At 43.6% G+C, this 22744-nt stretch overlaps 1 protein-coding gene across 1 annotated transcript in view; it reads right to left on the reverse strand.

The window, feature by feature from the left end:
• GRIN2B (glutamate ionotropic receptor NMDA type subunit 2B) overlaps positions 1 to 22744 on the reverse strand; it is a 219272-nt gene that overhangs the window by 76115 nt on the left and 120413 nt on the right. The window contains exon 4 of the mRNA XM_026101026.2: positions 11686 to 11800. Within this exon, the coding sequence (XP_025956811.2) occupies positions 11686 to 11800 (115 nt within the window). The remainder of the gene's footprint in view (positions 1 to 11685; positions 11801 to 22744) is intronic.

A 22744-nucleotide genomic window follows, 5' to 3' on the forward strand; every position in this document is an offset into this window, starting at 1 on the left:
GACTGCAAAAAAGGGTCCTTTTCTGTTACTCCCCATTCTCCCACCCTGGACTGGGAGACTTTCGTATGACACTGCCTGGAGTGGAAGGCCTCAAGCACATCCCCAGTGAACCCAGGTTATACCAGTGACATAGCAGCAAACACTAATATCCCACTATAATGTCCCACTGCACACTTCTCCCTTCCTCGTAAGCACTCTCTTGCCTGCTACAGCATTGACCAAGATGGTGTTCTGATTAAGCTGTGCAAAAAAATGATTTTTCAAAGCAATGTCTGAATGATACAGAATAAAAAAAATAAAAGTATTGGTTCAATCTAAACCCAGGTTTGTTTGCTTTTTTGAATTTTTCACTAATCAAAATGTTCTATTCAACACACAAAAAAAAATGCTGTTATCAGTCACTCTTAATAAAACTGACAGAAATTTGGATCCAGACAAGCATCTGCAAAGACACTTAAAGTAGTCAATGGCAAAGGAATTGCATCTTTCAAAAAAATCACAGTCCGAATGTTAGACCTCTCTCCTGAGAGGTGATAGAGACCTCAGTTTTCAACATGTGTCCTGAATCAGGAGAAGGGATTTGAATGCAGGTCTTCCTTAACCTAGAAGTGTGTCCTCACTTTTGGCTAATGAGGCTCAGAGGTGTGAGGGGAGATACTGCCATTTCCTCTTCCACTTCAACTCTACTAATGGTACCTAAATACTTCTGTGAGTCTACATGAAAACACTGAAATGTCAAGTTTCACTTGTGGCAGTAAAACTTCCAAAATAAATCCTTTGTACCTGACCAAAATTAATGAATATTTTCATTGATCCAAAACTGTGTTTTTTCAGAGAATCACTTGTTCCTCCCACTATATTTCTAAAGCTCAGGCATCATCTTCTGGAAAGAGAAGGACAAAGGCTTTATCACTCCCAGTCTTTAATGATCCATGTCGCTTTCCCCCAAAATAGACTTTGGGGACAAAATTGGCCAGAGTCCATTTAAAAATTTCTCCTCTCTTTCAAGCCAAGGCTCCTTTCTTATCCTAGACTGCTATGCAGTGCTGTTTTGCATGATTAAAGAGCCAAAACCCATTCTACCTCACAAACGGCTGAATGTTACTCACAGTGAAATGTTGCCTGTATGTTAATTTTGTAAAGTACTTAGGATCCTTCTTGAAGAAAGGAACAATAGAAATGTAAGTCATTATCATGTACAGTCACTGAGGAAATAAACCTGAGGGAAACAAGCACCAGAAACTGTCACGCAAAATGCAGACCAAATCAAAAGCTAAACAGGAACAAGAAAAAGGCTGTCAAACAATCTTCCAGACTTGATATGGCAAGAGACATTGCAGAATACAACTAGCCTGGCAGAAGGAAATTAAATAGGCCTGGCAAAGCCCTGACTCAGCAAAAGACAGCATAACCCCCCCAGCACATTTTAGATATAAACCCAGGTGAGAAAACGCCAGACCCCTTCACAAGGAAGAAAGGCCAAAGAATAGTGACAGCAACTCAGACACCACTGGAAGGCAACGAAAGAGTGAGTACTGGGATCTAATGTTACCAAAGGCAGTCTGAAAAAATTACAGACTCGGGGAAACACAGTTCAAGCAGAGGGAAAACGAACAACACTGAACATATTGTATGCTCAAATCGATGACACTAAACGCATGCCAGAGTTCATGAGCAGCATGAGTAACTCAGGCACACAGTAACTTCAGTAATAACCATGGTTTTAACACTGAGATACCTTTGGAGAGCAGCAGAGAAGTTAACGCATAACAGTCCACTGGGGAAAAACACTGTCCCAGCCGAGTAAAAATACTGCCAGGACACAGGGCAACATGAAGCCAGGCTAACTAAGCACAACCAGGACTCAAACCCAGAGCAAGGAGCATGTGAGTGCTGAGCACAGAAACAGCAGCCAGAACCAACACCAAAGGGAAGAAACCAAGCCAAAGCCACAATGAACAAGCTACTCCTTACTGAATAAAAGTCTGAGCAATTTCACATGAAGAAAATTTCATTTCAAATACATCCAGAAGCAAATCTGGCCAAAAGACTTCTACTCCAGAAAAAGCAAACTGCAGGCAGCAAAGCCCTAGCAAAAAATGGGGGAGGGAAGAATGAAGATAAAGAAAAGCAAAAACAAAAGAAAAAGGAAAAAGAAATAAAAAGTTGGAACCCTTTGAATATGCAATGGAGGACACAGAACCCCCTCCCTTCTCTGAAGTCCAGTGTAAAGAAAACAAAACCCTCCTGTTAATAATATTCATCAAATGTAAAAATAGAAAAAGCAAAGGATTCACAGGCCAAGCAAAGGTGTCGACGTGAGATATGTTCTCAAGCAAATGCAACTGAACAGATGAAAACTCACCCTCAGACACCAGGGGCACTTTCATTCTCTGTGAGTCTCCTTAAGCAGAAGCTACACTAGTGCTTTCTCCAGACTCAGCTTGGTTAGTTGCTTCCTCTCTGTCCTCATCTTTTTACAAACATGAGATCTTAAAGCCCCTAAGTTCTTGTGCTTTTCTCAACTGTCTTTTTTTTTTTTTCTTCCTTTGCTCATCACCAAAAGCACTAGGAAATATGTTGGGCAACTTATTTGCTTTCTGGCTGCTATCGGCCCCCTCCTGTGATTTCTAGTATGTGTCTGGGGACAAAGCAGGGGAAGCTGAAGTGTGTTGTGCTGTATATCAATGTTGGTGTTGTAGCTTTAGGGCACATAACCTGCTGGTGTCATTCCTGGGTGCAGTAGAGCTGGGCCAGTTACTGTTATGCTGACAAATACTCAGCTCACTGATAAATGGAGTTTTTCAGAGAAATCAGTCTTACGCTCAGATTGATATTAGGGAATAGCTTTGGCCTAAAGAGAGTGGAATAGAGAGGGGATTTTTAAAATGTCAGCATATTTCACTTAGATTTTTCACAATGAAATGCTTTGCTTAAAAATGCCAGTGCACAAAATGAAAGCTTTAGAAATTTTCATTTCCATGTGACACTTCTGTTAAAATTGACCTACATTAAAAAAAGGGTTTTAATATATTTAGATAACCTGAAAATAAAATGAAACATTTTATTTTGGGGTCAAAGAATATTTTGTGCTGACACAAAAAGAAATATTAATGTTTTCACTCATTTCATCAAAAAATACAAAACAACAGCTATGTTTCTCTGTTTCAGTTCTAACAAAGTCAATCTTCCTTACAAGTTTGTTGGGGATGTCACGGACTGATCAAGGATCATGGTATGGATCATTAATACTGTGTTGCAAGAAGAATATTCAATTACTGCACCTGTGCATGAAAACTCATTTTTCCCACAGGAACTCACCTGTTCCCTGAGTTAGGATATGGTATTATTGTCAACATCCTGGGACAGTGCATTTCCATGGTCACTGAAATCTGCCTGGGACTCCACGGACACAGGTACATCTCACATACCACTAAGACCTCCAGGCCAGTGGAAAGCAGAAGTGTTTCGGACTAGAAGCAGTGTGGCTTTGGCAGTAGCATGCCAGTGCTGTGCAGAGAGGAGGTGCTGTACTGCAAGCTATAGCCTTACCTTAAGTTTTTTGGCTCTCTGTAAAATTGGGACTGTTGCCTCAGTCATTAAGAAGTATAGAAACCTTCCAGCAGCACTGAGTATTTTAAGTTGTTGCGCCTTCTCAGCAGCAGCTCTCAAAACACTCAAAAGCCCCTTTACTGCTTTTTCCTATCAGGCCTTCACTCTCTTGATGAAGCCCCCATAGGCCTGCACAAAGCCACTTCAATTTCTCCCTTCTAACTCTCCACTGCCTATCAAACCCTTCACGAGTTAGACAGTTGGTGTTGTAGAGCCCGCTGCCTACCATGCTGACTAATGTTGTCTGATTGTTCCCTTGTACTCCCCCGTTGGTCCATCTGTACCCATCTGCTGCCTTTTGTCTTCTAATTAAAGTGTAACCGCCTTGGGGTAGGAGCCACCTTTTCTGGTTAGCATTTACACAGCTCCCTGCGGAGCAAAGCCACAGGTCCACAACTGGGTGCTAGGCACTGCAACGACACAAGAGGTAACAGCGTAGCTGTGCACAACTGTCAAGGGAGAACGGTGACCTCCGATGCCATGCGGCCCAGGCAAGTTGGCTGAAAGAAAGTTCCAGATTAGAGTTTGCATCCAGAACGCAACAAAGGCAAAGCAACAAACAACAAAGGCTTATTCTGAGGCTGGACAGTGTTACTGCGTAAGTAGACTTGGCACAGTCCTCAGCATTGCCATGTCCAAGCAGTCAGGTTGGCAATCCCAATCAAGGTCAGATAGCTACAATCACTGCAATCAGCTACACCAATCCAGAAATGGTAGAAGGCGTTTGAACTACAGACTCTGCTTAATAAAGATCTTCAGATTTTCCAATATCTGATTTACATTAGAGGACAAGGTCTCTCCAAGAAGCTGTCATTGTTTCAATGTAAGAATTCCCTCTAGTAGCCAAGGAATAGAGCCTAGCGAAAAAGTGCCAGAATATTTTTCTGCAGGCTCATGAATCATACACTTATACTCCAAAATTCAAGCAAACAAAGTCAAGAACCCCTTCAGCAAGAGACAAACAGAGCAAACAGCTTACACTGACATAATGTACAGTGGTTATGAGGAGACACCCAGCTAGTGTCCTCTTTGGTCAAAGAGATGGACTAGCTCATTACTGCAGGGTGCAGAAATCTAATCTAATGGTCTGATAGGATCAGTCAGCAAAGATACCATTCGATCAGAATGTCCACAAGATTTACATAGGAGGCTTTTCAGAAGAAAATTGTTCCATTTATCACCTGATAAGGAAAGCTTTGTGTTGCACTTGCAGCTGCCCTGCTTAGGAGTCAGTGCAAGATAAACATGGCCATAATTAGGCATAAATCCAAACAATTACATCCTGGGCAACTGTAAGAAGCTAGACCAAATCCTGAGACTAGGGGCAGTACAGGTGCACAAATAAAGCCATCTGGTTGTCTGATTGAATCAGGGTCATCAACAGAGCCATCAGATGTGACCTAGATCAGGTATCCAAGGGACACTCACTTAGGAGTGGGATATCCATAAAATATGTTTCCCTTGATGTAGGTCTGCTGTCTAATGATAAGCTAGGAATTGAAGAAATCACCATCTCTTAGAGAAACATCCAGAAAGGACACCCTACAAATAAGAGGCAAAATAATTATACAGGCTTTCATTCTAATTTCAGCTATATGCTCTTAAATCCAGAGCAGTCCATCTGCAAAGTTACATCTTTCTAAAAACTGGTTCTATGGGAACCAAATCAGTCACTAAATCTGAGTAGGTTTAAACAAATTCCTATGCCATTTCTCCTCAAGGACAATGAGTCATAAATCCCCATGTACACAGGGAAATTAGCAAAACAAGAGCAATTGGCAAAAACAATCCAGTCTTGTCTCACCAAAAAAGGAGTTGGTGGGATAAAAAACATTTCCTCCATAAAGTCCCTGGATATACTGTCGAGACGCCAAAACTCTGCACACAAAGCAGAACCTGACCAAAGGAAATGACTTCCACTCCAGGGAGGCAAATGTACCTGTGCATGCATGTGTAAGTGATCAGAAAAGCTTGCTCAGGTAGGCACCAGACAGCACAAGGAAGAAACTGTCTCAAATGATCTAGTCATCTTTCCAAAGGCAGGGGAGGGCCTTCAGAGAAGATAATTCAATCTGTGCAGCTGTGGTTTCACCTCACAACCCTATATTCTTGTTCCTCTCTTATTTTTAAACAGCCTTCTTCAGAAAATGAAGTAAATAAATCTAAATCCTTCCTGCTGCTGGAGAACATAAAGGCAACATGATTCATATTGGTTCTTCATGGAGGTGCCAGTGCTATACAGATCCTTACCAAAAGCCAAGAATACTGATCAGATTTTCAGTCTTCTTCTCCCCCTCCCCATTATTTCTGCCACTGAAGCACACATGGAAATGACAGTGACTGCTTCTTACAATGCACAGAAAGACTTGAAACTGGGTCTATATGTCTTCTTCCTCAACAGACAGGATACTACTCCCTTTGAGCTTATGACCCACAAAGAGATGCTCCTAAATAGCACTGGCTGGAGGCAGCACTGGCTTCTGGTCCTATAGAAGCAGATGGTGCTTTGTTCCTTACCACTCTGAAGGCTGCATCACTAGCAAAAGCTATGGCCTCTTTAGCGTCTCTTTGGTATTCATTAGCCCTACGAAGCTGCAGGCTGCAGGAAGTGACAAGTGCCTCCATAAGGACTTTTGTTTGCTGTCCTCCACAACAGGGCTTCATGCACCAACTGCCTGCTCATGTAAAAAAGTATATGAACAGAGGAGGCTCACAGAAATGATGTCCTGACTGGACCAGAGATGAAGCTTTTGCTGATCAGCCTGTCCATGACCTAGTTTTTCTTTCCTATCAGATAAGTGTGCTCTTGTGAAACACTTTTCAGGTTCATCTTTTTCATCTAAACACAGAAATGTCGGCTGGCAGAAACCACAAGAGATCACTTACTGCATCCTCCTGCTCTGAGGCTGACAGGATAGAGTTAAACCCAGCACTGTTGGATATTTTTCTAGATATCCTCCAGCAAATGAGCTTCACCAGCATTCATAGCCTGTCTGTACCCATGTCTCACCTTGCTAACAATTAGACAACTCCCTGCATATCTAACTGAAATCTTGCTGCTTGAAATTAGGCAAGATTTCTTCTTCCTTCTCACTGTAGACATGGAGAGCAACTGACCATAATGCCCTTTTTTAACAATGATTTATATGTCCAAAGACTTATCTTGTTCCCCTTTCTCTTCTAGATAGAACAAAGCTTATTTTTTCATTTTTTTTTCTAAATCCTTCTTTCCTTTCTATAGTCCTAAGCAGGGAATGGGGTCACACAAGCTCGCTAATTCTGAAACTTATTTTAAGTTCACTATGATACAGGCTGAACACAACTCTGGAAAGACCATGCGGCAGGTAGTAGTGGGACGATTTTTCATCCTATTGCAAAGTTAGGACATACTGGAAGCATGCAGCCACTAAGATTCCTGACAGTATGTCACAGCAAATGGCCCCATTGTCAGGGAGCACTAAAATGTGCAGTGGTTTAGGAGACTAAGAGCAGCTTGTCCATGAATTTCTAACCATGGCCACACCACTGGCTAGATGAAGCAGAATGGATGCTACTAATGGATTTTCAAGAGTTCAAAAGTCAGACACTGAAAATTACAGAGTAGCAACAAACAAATGTTTTATCTGCTTGTTACGCTGGTTTGGGGGGTGGGGGGGATTGAGAGGGCCAAGGAGTCAGCACATGCAACAAGAAAAACAAAGCTTTTGGCATAAGTTTCCCATCTGCCCCCTTTAAGATGGCTTGTAATGGCATCATGACCAAACTGATCAGCCCAGGCTTCACTCTTCCAGCCAGCAGCAGGAGTTACAAGAGCAAGCAAAGAAAGAGACACCGCAAGGAGCCTGCAAATCAAGAGCTCTGGGGGGTGGCACGAGGGTTGCTGTCATCAGCCACATGTAAAGGTGCCCTGAATCCCCAGTGACACTCCAGAAAGAAGGGGCAGGGAAGCGTCAGCAGAAGGGAGAGGCTGGGAACACCCTAGTGATTTAAGTGATACAAAACTTTTTCTTCATAATGACTGCAGGGGGTGGAAATAGAGTTACAGGTGGAAATTAAAGTAGAGAAAGAATCTCAAAGAAGGCCTCAGAGATAGTGAGCTCTGTATCAAACTGAAGCTTGCAAGAGGAAAGGGAGGCAGCAGACAGGAGGAGCTGAGAGCTAATGGGACATGACTGCTGTGCCCTGTCTCAGCAGAGAAGGTGGATGTGACAGAGATGGACAGCAGCACAAGCTGGCTCTCACCAGAGGATCACAGACCCAGAAATGAGTCCCCATCATGTGTGGGATTATGGGACAGCAGAGGAGAAAGGCAATCAGTAAAGAGAAAGTCTGGGGGAGAACTCTTCCCACTCAAAACATCATGACCTACAGACACAAAATTTAGGGTAGTGCCTAGCCTCTGGCACACCTTGCAAGACCTCTGGTCCTAACTCATCCCTGCATTGAGGCACGGCCCTTTATAGAACTAAGTGTTGATCTCCTTTATCATCTCTGTCTGTATGCCTATCCCACTATGATCAGTACAGCAGGGGCAGCTAGACACCCAACAACACCCCTAGGTTGGTCTGGCCAGCAAAGCAAGAGCTCTGCTAACCAGCTAATTAGAAGATAGCATGGGAAGGCATGTGGCCTTCTGTGTCTAAAGGATGATCTTACAGAGAAATGAATGAAATGCAGAACATTTGCTTATCACAAGAGGAATCATTACTCGAGGCTACAATAGCAGAGGAGCTCAGGATGCAGCTCTGTTCCAGAAAATGGTTGCTATACTTGTATCTTTTTGTGGTTGCCAGACCTATGAGGCTTCCATCTGTTTGAAGGACACAGGAGGAGATTTATCATTATCAGGGTCTGGAGACAGCTGTAGCTCTTCTGTAAAATGAATTCATGTTCTGAAATAACTGGTGAGCTTTTGAAGATATTTCTTCTGAAACTGGGATGAAAAATCAAAATCTCAAAAAATTTCACAGACTTGGAATGCTGAAATGGTTCAAGCGCTGCCTGCATCTTTGCTGCTCAGACAGTGGAAGGCTTCACACCTGTTTTAAAATCTCTCTCCATATATATATATGTACCTCATGAGACGTACTCCTCACAATCTGTTTGACGTCTTTCAAGAATCAACTGCACCAAGCTGTACAGAGCAGCAAACTGTTCACTAAATCCAGAGAAGACTAATAAAAATGATCAGAAGACTGGAAAACATGACCTACCAGGAGAGACTGAACAAATTCTTGTTTAATCTACAGCAGAGATGACTGGGAGACAACATGATAGAAACCTTCCCCCTTCAAAAGGGAAGATAAAAAAAGGAAGAGAATAAACAATTCTCTGTGTCCACCAGGGAGATGACAAGTAGTAATGGGCTTAAACTGCAGTCAGGGAAATCTAGGATAGACATTAGAAAAACTTTCCAGGATAAGGAGAAAGAAACGATGGAAGAAACTGCCTTGGGATTTCATGGCCTTTCTAGCCTCAAAGGACTTTTAAACCAGGTGAGGCAAACATCTGTCAGGAATAATTTTGATCTAGTCAATCCCTTCCACGGGCAAAGGGAGGAACTAAATGCCCTCCTGCTGTTCCTTCCAGGCACACCATCTATGATTCTATGATTAGGGATAAAAGTATGCAGTGATGAGACTGAGCTATAGTGAATGCACACAAGTGGACTGAATTAGTGTTTCCAATGCAGCCTTTCATCTCCTACTGCCCGAGTGTTTGAATTGGAAACTCTCCTGTTCTTTGTGCAGTCTCTTCTATATATTACCTAGAAGTTGCGAGGACAAAATTCCTTGCTAGTTTAACAAAAATTAGTGAGAGTTCAGCTGATTTCATATTACAAAGAAATGCACTTAAAAATGTCTTCGGATTGTGTGCTAATACAATAAGTCATGGTTTGTATTGTGGCATTGTCCAGGAGCTGCTGCTAAGGGCCAGCACTCCATTTTGCCTGGCTCTGTACAAACAAAGAACAAAAAGATGATCTTTGCCACAAAGTGCTCTGTTTCACCTTTATATTTTAATGTTTGCATTTCAGCTGAATGGAGAAGATTAACAACAAGGCTATGGGGTTCCAGTTATGAAAGGTATTTGTCTATGATCAGAGCATGCTCATAGACAGCTCAGAGTTTGATTGTAATAATATGATCTTCCCACTGAGCAAGACCCACTCTTCAAGGTAAAACATTTGTGTTCAGTGAGAGCTGCAAGCTTTTCATACCTCTAATGAGTTATATAGTTCATCATGGTCTCATTTCAATCCAGCCCCAGCTCATAAAAAATGAAGAGCTATTCTGGCTTAATGGATGCCGAGTGGTCCCCACAGACAGTAAAACTCAGGCAGGTCTCAGTTCCAGTTCCCACATCTCAAACTCACCAGCACCCTTTCTACTAAAAGTTTGGCTCAATTGAGAAACCATAGATATTCTCATGGAGACTGAACAACCCCTCCTGCCACTAACAGAAGCCCCCAAGCCCTCACTGAGGGTGAGACAGGATAATGCATGTGGGAAGTTGAGCAAAAACAAGACTGCATTTGGCTGAGCCTCCCCAGAACCTGAAATTTATTCCAGTAAGAAATTCCCTACAGCCTACAATGGCAATAATTCCTAGCAGGATCCATGCTGCTACTGCCTCTTTTTCCTGTTCTGAAAACAGAGTTTTCATCTGTGAGAACAAGTTTGGTGCCAGCTGAGAACAAATCCTCCTGGACCTTGCGTGGTATACTTCAGTGAGGTTGTATGATGAGCAGAGCTTGACATCAGGTCTTTTCAGTATGAGCCTTGCCTGATCACCCTCGAAGCTGCCTGTATGATATCCAGCTAGCCTGCCTCCAAACACATCCAAGAGCTGTCCTCACATGCTGATGCCATGCCATATGATTCTCATGTTCCTGCTCCCCTGGGACCTCTGCTGCCTCTCCCAGTCATACGTTCTCATCTGGTCTGCACAGTGCTAAGATCACAAGATGGCTGGGTCTTCCTCAAACTCAAGCACAAGCCAGCAGCACCTTTCACCATCTCCCCAGACTCCTGCAATGACTGGCAAAACTTGGTGTCTGAAAGGCACTACTGCAACCTTTCTTCTGCATCCTCCAAAACCTGCTCCTCCAGGCCTCTTCTGAATGCACTTGTCCTGAGAGCTTTCTATTTCCTACTCATTTCCCCATGAATTGCTTCCTGGCTTTGGTCACATAGGCCACTTGCAAGTCCACAAAGGGGACAAGTGGTCAAGGACAGAAGGCTTTCTATGACTGGTGAGGCAAGGGGGCACTTTCAAGGCCATAAATATGGTCACATCCAGGCCGAGCTCTGGTCCATATCTGTTGAGTGCTCTGCTGAATTCCCCTATGCTTTTGCTCTGATTTCTCACCCCATCACTTTTTTATCTGTTCTTTCCTTAGCCTTCAAAATACCCCCTTTACTCAGCTGATTCAAACCCTTTGGGAATGCTTATTCTGAGCATGGACCCTTGGCATTTATGTGGGAGGTGCTTTGCACTAACACTGAAATCCACACCATTTCTAAGCTGGTTCTTTGGGTTACATGCAAATTATCCAGAAATATGCAAATTTGCAACTTTGAGCAACCTGATAGGATCTCACATACACATCCTACTTAATGCACCATCCTATTGCAAATGACACTGGCCAGAGATATCAAGCACAGTTAACACTGGCACACTGCAAAGTGTGGCTGTAGCTCAATCACAGCCATTTAGCACTCAGAATTTCACAGCCTACAAGCCATATAGAGAAATATTTTCCTTCTCTGCCACTGAAATTCCCGTCACAGAGAAGGACTCTTCTCTGAAAGGCAGGAAAATTTATGTTCAGAGGTGACAGAAGGGGAAGCTGATGAATTTTTTATGTATGCTAATGAAGGAATGTAATGGTATCCTGCATGGAAAAGACAGCAGCCTGGGTATTGGAGATACCAGTGGCTCAAAATGCAGGGAAGTGCTGGTCAGCCCTTGATAAAAGTAGAGAAGGGTGTGGGGCAGAGTATTTGATTGGAGCCTTCCTCCATCCTCCTCCTCCCTGATGCAGTTTGAGAATTACTAAACATATCCTACCCTCTCCCATTTCCTCTCCTTGGTCAGAAGGATGATGACCAGCTTGGGATGCATCTGGTATCCATCCTCACTGAACGACAAATTCCTGCCTTCGAAGGTGACATTAATCAGGTACCTGCAAGAGAGAGAAAAGAGAGAGGAGAATGTTAATGCTTGGGAACCAAACCTGAAACAAGGGTCTGCCTCTCTCTTCTGAGTTTAAGCCAGGACAGTAGGAACACAGTACCAACAATTATTATTCAGCTGGTGACAGCAAAGGAAAATCCAAGAGGAAGGGGGTGGTAGGAGCAGTACAGTTATTCAAGGAACTGGGAGAATAAGGCAAGTCAGGGCAATTTCCTCTGTTTTGTGACTGGGATAGGGAAGCAGTGTCCCACTCTGGCTCTTCCTGAATTCATGGAAGTACACATAGGAGTCATGTGTGTATACATGTGCTTGCAGTCCTTGATTTCCCCTTACCTCAAAGGGCAGAGGGATCCATGTAAACACGCTCCACGGTCTATATTTTGCTCACTCTCCAAAGGAGATTTCACATTTTATTTGAGGACAGCTATGGCCTACAGGTGCACAAGTGGAGACAGAGCCCTCCCACACATCCAGACTATGATGAGGGAAGCTGCAGAGTAGAGAAAGGGGTGGCACACCTGCGAGGAGCTCCATACCTATTAGAGACAGCATGCCTTATGGGGCCCAAAGCAATTCTCTGAAACATCTTAGGAATAAGGACAGTGGATGTTGAGATAGCCCAGTTAAAGTCCTTTTCCCTAGGGATAGAGTCATGCCTTATACCCAGCAAGATCAAACTAAAGGGTGATCAGCGCGGAAAATCTATGCAGCCAACACTAATGATTGTCTTTGTCTGGAAAGGCTCCATCACTTCAGTGCAAGGCACCCCCCTTTGGGCCATCTCATGTCAGTTGCACAAATGGACTATTAACCAGTCCAGGCTTCAATCTCATTTATCCTAAGGCCTCCTCACTCAGCTCTGGCAGTGGGGAAGACCTTAAGTGGACCAAGATTACAGCTACACCCATTTCAAGGCCTTTCTGTATTGTTAGAGCATGTTGAAGCGGTGTTGCTGTAAATGAGCATCAGGTCTATCACTTTCTTAACTGTCAGGACATCCAGAACGACACTGTGGGAAAGAGGAGGAGGCAAATAGACATTTCACAGTTCAGTGGCTTATAAGACATCTCCGTGGCACTCTGACAGTTTCCCCTGTTCATATAATTCACTTCAGTTCACAATCTGCTTGTGTGGAGTAGAATTTGCCTGTATACACCTGCTCTAACACCAGTAGCATCACATCACTGTGAGAGTCAGAGGTGACCAAGTTGTCTGCAGGGCTAGCCCCAAGAGTCTGGCCTCCCATGTTTTGCCCAATTCTTTTATAAATTACACAAGCAATATTTCCATTACAGACATGAGAGGCTTTTCCACTTTATTACACTACAACACCAGGAAACATTTCCGTGTATTCAACCTCATTTTGTCTCTTCTGAACTTGATTTGAACCTATGTCAAGAATAAAAACAATTCACCTCCAGATTTCTGTCCTTTCAGGGTGTTCACACTATCCCAGTATCTGCACACAGAGAACTCTACTAATTTAAGCAAAACGTTGGTAACAGGCAAACTTCCTTGAACAAGTTAAAAAGGAGCTCAAGATTTTAGCTTCTTCCTTCTCCCAAACTCTTTTTTCCTAGCTCCATCAGCTAACCAAAATCATCCACTAATTCCCCCTTACCACATACAATTAGCAGTTATGTTTACTTCTAAAGGAAGTTCCGTATTTTCTCCGTCTTGTGACCTTCAGGGGATGCACTCAGTGTAAGAAACACAGCCTTAAGGGAGCCCAGTGCAAAACATTGTAACAGGCTGATTTTCAAGTGGACCGAGATTACAGCTATATCCACTTCATGACCTCTCTGTACTGGCCACCAGAAAAAAGAAAGGGCAAGACTGCAAGAAGATGAGGATGCCATTAGCCTGATGGGAGATGCAGCTTTATATGTCAGTATTCTGAAAGCAGTGCCAACATTTAATTAAATAAACAGCAATATTAGACAGTTCTCGGCCCTCTTCCCCCTCCCATCCAAGGATGATGCCACTGTGGGAATCTGCCTTGTACAGGTTCACAAGGAGAGTTCACAGAAATCAGCAAGAGATATAAGACAAGAGGGTGTAATTTCTGTTTGTTTTCCACCAGGAAGATTAGAACCACTAATAATAATCAAGGAGAGATCATCAGTGACTCGATCCTTGGAGCTGCCTTGAGATTTACACTTAAAGCAGCACTAAAATCCCTCACCTCACACCTTAGTGACTGAAATTAGCCTCCAAATTTGGCACAATAACTCTTCAGAGGGTTTTCATTCTAACCCGCTAGCAAGATGTTTACCAAAGTTCGCAGGAGGAGTAGAGAAAAGCACCTCCCGTTTGCCCTGCTTCATGCTCCCGCAGCTTGCCCAAGCCAGTTGCCTATCTTGGGATGGAGGACACAAGTGAGACCTGAGGAGCTGCTGGGCTTCCTTTGATCTCCCTCTCTTACTTATCTTGGAGATCCCAAGGAGGTAAGCTGGGCAGCAGAAGGACCTGGGGTAGATGCTGGGGGAAAGATGAGCCTCTAAGCGGAGGGGGGGCACATGAACAAAGAACCGGCATGGTCAAGATAGATTTTTGACAATTCTAGCAGGGATGTGAGAAGGATCAGGGCAGGACGGGGGCAGGCTGAGTCATGGGGAAGCCTGCACATCAAAGTGTCAGGACTTGAAGGATTCCCTGGCAGGCCCAGCCAGCAGTGTGCTGCGGGTGGCTCTGCACTTCATCACTAACGCAGCAAGGGCCATCCCCTTCAGCAGTAGCACTGCCCAGGTACACCAGCACAACCACCAAGGCCAGAAGGTGTCATTTCCTCCATGCAGCCTACACACACACCAGTCCCCAAACGGGGAACGAGGGAGTCTGGGAGAGAGACTGGCATGTCTGCACTGAGTCAGTCACTGGCTGCAAAGGGTGTTTTAGACTCCATGATGAAGAGAGAAAGAGAGAGAGAAGGGGCAGGCAAATTAATTTAACTTGCTAGAATCAAAGAATTCTGCTTATATGTTCATTTCTGGAGCAGCTCACTGCAAGCACAGAAGGGTCCAACCCTTCCCCAGTCCAGTGGAGACACAGCAGCTACAGTGCTCGAATTCAGCTGCACAGAAGCAAGACGCACACAACACTGTGGAGGCAGGCTGGCAGTGTGAGCTCTGCTGTACGGATGAGCAGGCAGCAACAAAGAAATAAGGGACAAGTCAGTGGAAGAGCCAGTAACAAGACTCAGGGGTACCTGACTCCCCGTCCTGTTCTCTGACCACTCGGTAACACCACCTGTCCTAAATTTGAGACTTTCAGCCCTGCAAGCTAATGGAGGGTGTTTCCAAGGCTGGTTAGCATAGGAAATAGAGCATTAAAACCGTATCAAATGGCCAGTTTAGGACCAGCAGAGTGACTATGACATTTTAAATGGTTTCAGCTAGTGATGGGAAAAGCCTGGAGAAGAAAACGTGGCAGGCTGAGGGAATTTGGTGGGAGACAGGGAGGGAGTTAACCAAATTTTTCTCGACCTCAGAGACAGCACTGAAGTGGATGAGCTTGAAATCAGTACTAACCACTTCTACTTCTGTCTCCAATTTCTCGATGGGAATCAGCTCCTCTTGAAGCTACTGACTACATGGGCAAATGTGGATAATGCCCTGGTTCAGCCCATAGCCCTCCCTACCTAACATGCACTCACACACACACACACACTCCCCTGTGCACTGTCAGTGCTTGTTATGCTGAGATGCAACAAGCAGTCTGTCTGAAATGGCATGATGATCCTAATATTGACTACTTTCCTGAATAAGACAGGCCATATAAATAAAACACCCTCTCCAGTGTCAGCATCAGGGAATCATCTCAGCAGTCCAGCACACAAGTGAAGAATAAAAGGAGGAAGAGAGTGTTGGTGGAGGGCAGAAAAGGAAAGGCCAAGGAATACCTCTGCTGGAGAGAATTTGCAGGGTAAAATGCAGATGGAGTTTGATGTGGAATAAGGGGAAGGTGACACAGACTACCATCAGCCTCTTCATAACTCACTGTAAAGTGAAATAATGAGGCCAGTTTGGCAGTGTAAGAAAACAGTGAGGTGAAGGCAGTGCAAGGCCTTTGCCCCTCAGGATCTGCATGTTAAAATAGCCTTTTTCCCCCTGCTGACAGCATCAAACAGCCATTGGCCAGAGTTACTGGAGACAGGAGTGGCTGCCTGCCAAGACCACCTTCATGCCCACGGAAAACTGGAGAGCAGCGTTTCTGGCACACTGGTGCATCCCAGCACCACAGATCCAAATCATGTACCTTACCCAGGCCTCAGCAACACCCTGCTTGGCTTGGGAGGATGCAAACAGCCTTGGCAGGGTGCATCATTCCTGCCCTGCCACAGTGCCTGCAAACCCCCAGCCTGGCCTCTGCTTGCACGAGGCCTGATAGGTAGTAAGGTGGGTGGACTTAAAGGATGAGCAAAAGGGAGTTTAGGACCAGAGTATTTATCTGCAAAGGGGGAATTCTGACCTTCAAAGGGCAAGTGATGGACAAATAAAGGATTAACCAATACTAACTATGCTGTTAATAGCTTCTGCTCTCATCCAAGAGACTGAAATAGTGTAGAAATTTTTTAATGGGAAAACTGCAACCGATCCTGTCAACTTCTGATTTAAACCTTCATTCCCACAAACCCATGGGAAGCTTAAAATAATATGGGTATTATTTCTGCTTACCATTGCTCAGCATTTCAGTGGCTGCCTCTGCCTCAGAGGACAACCAATACATGCACATCAGCCATCCGGACCCAGCTGCAAGTACATGAGATCTCGCGAGATAAGGCAGTCTCCAGGTGATATCGAATCCAATTGCTCATCCCCCAAAAGATTAGAAAGTGCTTTTCCTGGGCCTTAGATAAAACTTTCCCATCCTTTGTATTGACCCGGAATGAGCTATCACTCCTCCTTTCAGAGACTTCCCCATCACTTATCCCCCCTGTGCTCAGACAGCCTCCTGTGCTGCCTGCCACTGCTGCAGTGCCCATGGCTTGTTAAGTTGTGAAATGCAGACACATCTGGCTGTATTTGTGTAACATCTGGACATTGTCATGTACAATTTACAGCAAAAGGATTCCATGCAAAGGGCAAGAATGCAACTGATTTAACATAATATGAGGCATAGACTCTGCTCTTTCTGCTATCATGAGGAAGAACAAAAACAAAACAAAAAGGAAAAGAAAGAAGCAGCCATTAACCAGAAAAAAATAAACTTAAAGGAACAGCATCTGATTCTTCCTTATTTGCTCCTTTTTCTCCCACTGTCAGTGATACCACTGAATCTGGGGGGATGTGCTGCAAGAAAGAAAGTGTAAAAAAGAGAACAACCAAATTTCAAATTGTGCAGGCATCCTGCACCAGCAAATCTGTCCAGGCTACACACTTTTTGTACTATTGGGAAACAACCCAACCAGCAGGCTTTAGAGGAACACCCAGAATTCAAAATTATTTTCTTCAAGCATCTAGATTAGGAAAGTTCTTGCATAACCTTCAGGCTATGACAGGGATATAAGAGATTAATTCAGTTTGTCCCTTCTGCCCACACCTTTTTAAAACACAGGGGGGCAGATTCTAGGCTGGAATAAATAGGTAATATTCAGCTGATGTCGATGGAGTGGTACTGTCTGGTCAGCTGAGCTTCTGACCTCTCACGCTTAGGAGTTTGCATTTTTCTCATGTTTTATTCTGGCCTGTGAAACATCCGTTTCTGGTGGAAGAGAGATTTTTACTGATCTGTCTTTGCTATTTCTCCATCTTATTCTGCAAAGATGTTTTGAAAACAATGTACTTGTGTGCTAAGATTTCCCAGCAATTGCTCCCAAATGCTATGGAAGGATGAATTTTTCCATCACTCCCACTTTCAAATATTTAAAAAACAGTTCTTTCATTTTATTTCACATTCCCTCCATGTATCTACCATGAATATGTCACTTCAGAAAGATTCTGAGCTGACAGTCCCTGGAGACTGAGGATATATCTATCCTTAGAGTATATGAAGACAGAGCAATGGCAGGTCCACTTTCCTATATGTGTTGCTTGATCCTCGGGAGACAGGACCATTCCTGAGAATGAGAAGTTAACCTTCCACAGCCTGAACAATCCCTAGCCTCTCTCCTGAAAATGCTAAGAGTAGTATGCAGTAGCACAGGATTTTGCAGCGTGGACAACTGTCCATCAGGAAGCGGACGGAGGGGGGACTTGTGCAGGGCCACTGAACTACCCCCACGGGGAACATAGGGTCGGCTCCAACCTGGGGCAGAAATTATATTAATGACACCTAAGTGAAAGGCTGCTCATCTCGCTGCTTCCCTGAGCTTCAGGGTTTCCATGATAACTTTTTTTTTCTGTGTAGCTAAAACCATCTAGGACTTGATTTCTCATTGCTTTTCATCCTGCGCAGTCATTACCTATATTAGAAAGAGGGAAAGAGAGGTTGTCATTCAGTTCAAGTGTCATTTTACATTCCCTTTGCCAGTGTGCTGCTGACAGTACCAAGGCTGGACTGTGAGAGCCAGGTCACTCATAGGAAACATAGGTATAGATTAGGATGAGATGACCTCTTTATGGAGAAAAGGGCAGGACAAATCTTCATTTCTCCTCTGTCTGCTGTGTCTGTCCCAGTAATATCTTGAAAACCTGGCCAAAGCCTAACATTTCTCTCACACACATCCTGACTGACCTATTTTCACAAATGCCAGAGCCAGGAAAAATTGTCTATCAATGGGAAAGGGGGCTAACAAATTGGCAGAAACATTTTCCCTACTAAAGACAGCAGCACCCCAAGGGAAGGGATATTACTGGCGATTTAGTCTGACCAGGTGTCAAGAAGGAGACACAGGAACATAAAGTTCCCATGCTCCTAATCACAAGATACAGCAAATAAAATTTCTATATCAGAATATTCCATTTTCAAACCAAAATATTAAACTTGCAACACTTCCTTTAAAAATTTTTAATTTTGCTGGAAAAATTACACAGCCCCAACTGGCTTGACAATATACCTCTAAACCTTCTGGCCTCATTGGAAATAAAACTGAAACAAGGAAAAGTGTATTCAGATAAAATTCTGATTAAAGCTGAAAACATCTATAAATGTCATAAGAAATCAGTCTATTCTCAGGAAGCTTTTTTATCCATAAATCTTAGATAAAAACAAATATACTTCTGAACTGACTCACCAAACCCTTAAGTAGTAGAAAATAGCTAATAGAGAGTGGCTTTAAGGTCAAAATTGTTACAGTGACTGGATAAAATACAAACTAAACCTTCAGTCCAAAGTTGGATTAAGCCACAAACTTTAACTGAGTTAATAAATTCCTGCTATTTTTTTAAGTATTATTTTTGATTTCCACGGTTTTCTATCCTTCCTTATTCATGAGGAATAGGTATTATATCACTTTTCTCCTAAGTAAAACTTGTCTCCAAGGTATTTCTGTCCCATCTGAAAGGACTAAAAATTGGCTGTGGTAGATTTACATGAGGCAGTAAAAGCATGGAAAATTACATTTGTCAGAAAAGGCAATAGGCCATAATTATGTCTTGGCATCCACCTAACAGGTCACTGATGGAAGCCATGCTGCTACGAACAGGCAAACACTGAAAGGTTAAGAGACATCGTTCAGATCTGTTTATCTGTCTTAGAGCATAGTCATACAAACATTGACAGGACAAGCAGTCACAGAACAGAAGTCAAACAAGTCTCTTCACAGTAATTCTTCACCCAGGATGATGTTTTTCGAGCTTTCTCAATTTGCAGATCCTTAAAAAAATATTCCAGTAGAACTACAGGCCCCATACAATGAATTTAATCCTACTGACAACAGTCTTACTCTTATTAATCATTTTTGTACATTCTTTAAAAATCTCCTGTGGACCCACATGGCTATGGATCACAGTTTAAAACAATTGGCCAAGTAGATGTGCATGTGAACAGCCCCTTTGGTCTTCTGAAGGTGCCTGGTATTCTGGGAATTAAAGATCAGAATATCTTTGTATTTATCCAGAGCTCACTCTATTCTGCCCTGGGAGCCAAGACCAGCAACTGGGTGAGCACACCAATTTCTCCCTAGAGCTTTGAGGACTTTCTTGCTTCCAGACAGACCACTCAAATCTGGCAGGAGACTTTCCTCTCACTGCTGCAGGGACCAAGCAACACTAAAGCAGCTGGAGAGATTGAAATAAATCCCTTCGTTTTCTCTAAAACAGCAGAATAACTTAACTTTTTCAACCCACCAAAAAACCTGCAAGTGACTTTGGGGTTATTCAATGTTTATAAAGTGTTGAAAGTATTCATGGTATTTGCAAGAACAAAAAATTTGCAGTATTTGCAAAAACGGAGTCACTGCCCGTAAGAACACTTGATCTAAAACGTGTGGCTGGATTTTCATGCGTCTGAAGTGGCTGAGCCAAGATGAAACCCTGTTAGTTTCTTCCCATCCGTATCACATGTCCAATGGAGAATCGATTAAAACAAATAAATAATTGCTTCTGTCAGTAATTGTGTGGGGGTTCAAATTCTGCTGTTCCTCCTGTGTCAGAGGAGCCAGTTCTCTCTGCTCACTCCCTCTCCCTCCTCTCTCTTTCTCTTCCTCCGTGGGTTGATGTTTCCATGGAAACATGTTCTTTAGTGCCACTGAAATTACATTGCATTTAAAGCATTAACTCTTCCTTGGGCTGAGGAAGGTCTCAGAACGATTATGGTTCTTTTTTTACCCCTCCCCTTTAAACTTCCTTGTGATTTTTTTTCTTGCAGCATCAGGAAAACCTCATTCTTCCTGAGAAGACCTCACAGATTTGTATAACAAGTATATATATCAAGTACATATATCAAGTATGCATCAGCAGTGGGGCAGAGTCTAATTTAAGATTTCTAATTTTTTCATTTATTTTTGCACAAAGCCATTAATGCATTTCTGTCCACACAACATGCAAACAAGGAAAATGCTGCAATAGCAAAGAAAGCCAAGAGCGAGACAGGAGAAGCAAGCAAGTCCCAAGCTGACACAGAGAAAGAACACAGCTTCAGTAAATATCAGAGCAGAAGCACTAAATCCCCTTGTAACACCATACCAAGAAGCAGCTTCTGCATTGCAAAGTGTCATAGTCTCAGACCTCACCACTCCTTCTTGAGCCTGCCTTCTCATCTTCATAATCATGTCTGTAATTAGTCACTCTTGTCTTCACTTGCAGTTAGCACTCCAACCACTATTATAGTGCTCAGCGCAATCAGTACCCTCATCACCACCAGCACCCTTTCCTCAGCTGCTGCTTTTCCCACCCTCTTCACCACCCAAACTGCCATCTTTGTTGTCCTTCCCATTGGCCTTCTAATGCCACCTGTTACCTCCACCAGCACTTCCAGTGCAGCCATTGCCAGGCAACTGCTGCTTTCATTGCATCCAGCCAAAGCGCACAACCACTAGCACTTCCTGTGCACTTATGGTGGGCGAGGAAGGCTTTGAAAGTCAGTGACTCCTCACCCAGGTACTCCCTGGATGACCCTAGGTTCCAGCTCAGTTTCCATTGCGCCATCTTGCCTGGCCATTCATCTCCTCCTCTTGTCCTGGAGACCAAAAATCAGTCTGCCAATCCTCAGCCCCTAGCTTCTGCTCCCCCCCACCCTGGTAACAGCCATAACTTCTCTGTGTCCTTTCGCTGACGTCATCCCTACTGCAAACACTGGAAAGATCCAAAAGGGAGAGAAATACCAAGAATCTCTTTCCAGTCTGGGTTCCTATACTAATACGCTCCTCCTTTCTGCCCCATCCCAAGGTCCAGCAGTTTCCAATCCCCTTACATTACCTCTACTTCCACAACTACAGGGTCCATCTTCCCCTGCACCATCTATTTTGGGTTTCCTAATGCATGCTGAATGCCTCAAGCATATCACACCACTCTCAACTCTAGCCCCACAAGTCAGGGTGCAAAGCCTCCTGCTTTGAGCTAGGTGCACATGTAGTGTTGTGAGGATGAAGCAGTGTGGGAGGAGGATGCTATTCTGAAAGGAATGATAAATATGGATAATAAACTCAACCTAAGTCTTTTCTGCCTGTCTTTAGTGGGTTCCCAATATGGGTGATGGAAATATCATGGGTACATTTTGAACACGGCTGGGAACACTGCCAAAGTCCTACTCAGAGTTCAAACATTTACATCATTTATATCACATCCGACTTGTGCCTTGTATTACTAATTTTGTAGAGTGTTTTCTGATGCAGTTTGTAGGCCAGACTATGTGAAACAAAGGTACATTCCTCTCTATCTTCCTCTTGCTATAGGACAGACCAATGTTTGGGGCTATGCAAGCTATTGATAAGCACAGGAGGTCTACTGTGTCTGCTAATACGGTCAGTGCACTCTCAGGTTCTCAAGCAGCACTCAGGAAAATACTTTGGGATCCATATCTGGGGCCCAGAGGACACAAAAAGACAGAAATATTTGCCTCCAGGTCACCAGTTCAACTCCTAGTCCAGACTGGTAGTGACTGAAGATTTTTTATCCGCTGTTGTATGTCCAGGAACCTCTATGAAATGTACAGATGGGGTCCTCGTGACAAGTGCCCAAAACAGCACTGTGACTACTCACGCCTCTTCCACAGCAGTGTCAGAAAAAACTGAATATAGGAGACCAGCTCCCCAAAGAGTGTGACTGAAGAAATTCTGTTTGCTAGAACAGAATAAAGGCATATTGACAGGGAAAGTTGTAGAAGGGCCAGCATTGCTGATAGATCAAGCCTTTGGCTTTCTGTAGGACAGACCACAGCGTGTGGCAGCTGAAAATCCATCACCTTCCAGGAATTCATGCAAGAGAAGAGGAGTTACAATGACCCAGCATTGTTACTTTATGGCTTTGTAAATCAATAATTTTATCCAACAGTCTGAAAAGACTCCAGGTTATACTTCATCACCTACTCCAGGTGCCCCATTTAGGCTCTGTGA

Source organism: Dromaius novaehollandiae, chromosome 1, assembly GCF_036370855.1.
Source record: "Dromaius novaehollandiae isolate bDroNov1 chromosome 1, bDroNov1.hap1, whole genome shotgun sequence".
Classification (NCBI taxonomy): Eukaryota; Metazoa; Chordata; class Aves; order Casuariiformes; family Dromaiidae; genus Dromaius; species Dromaius novaehollandiae.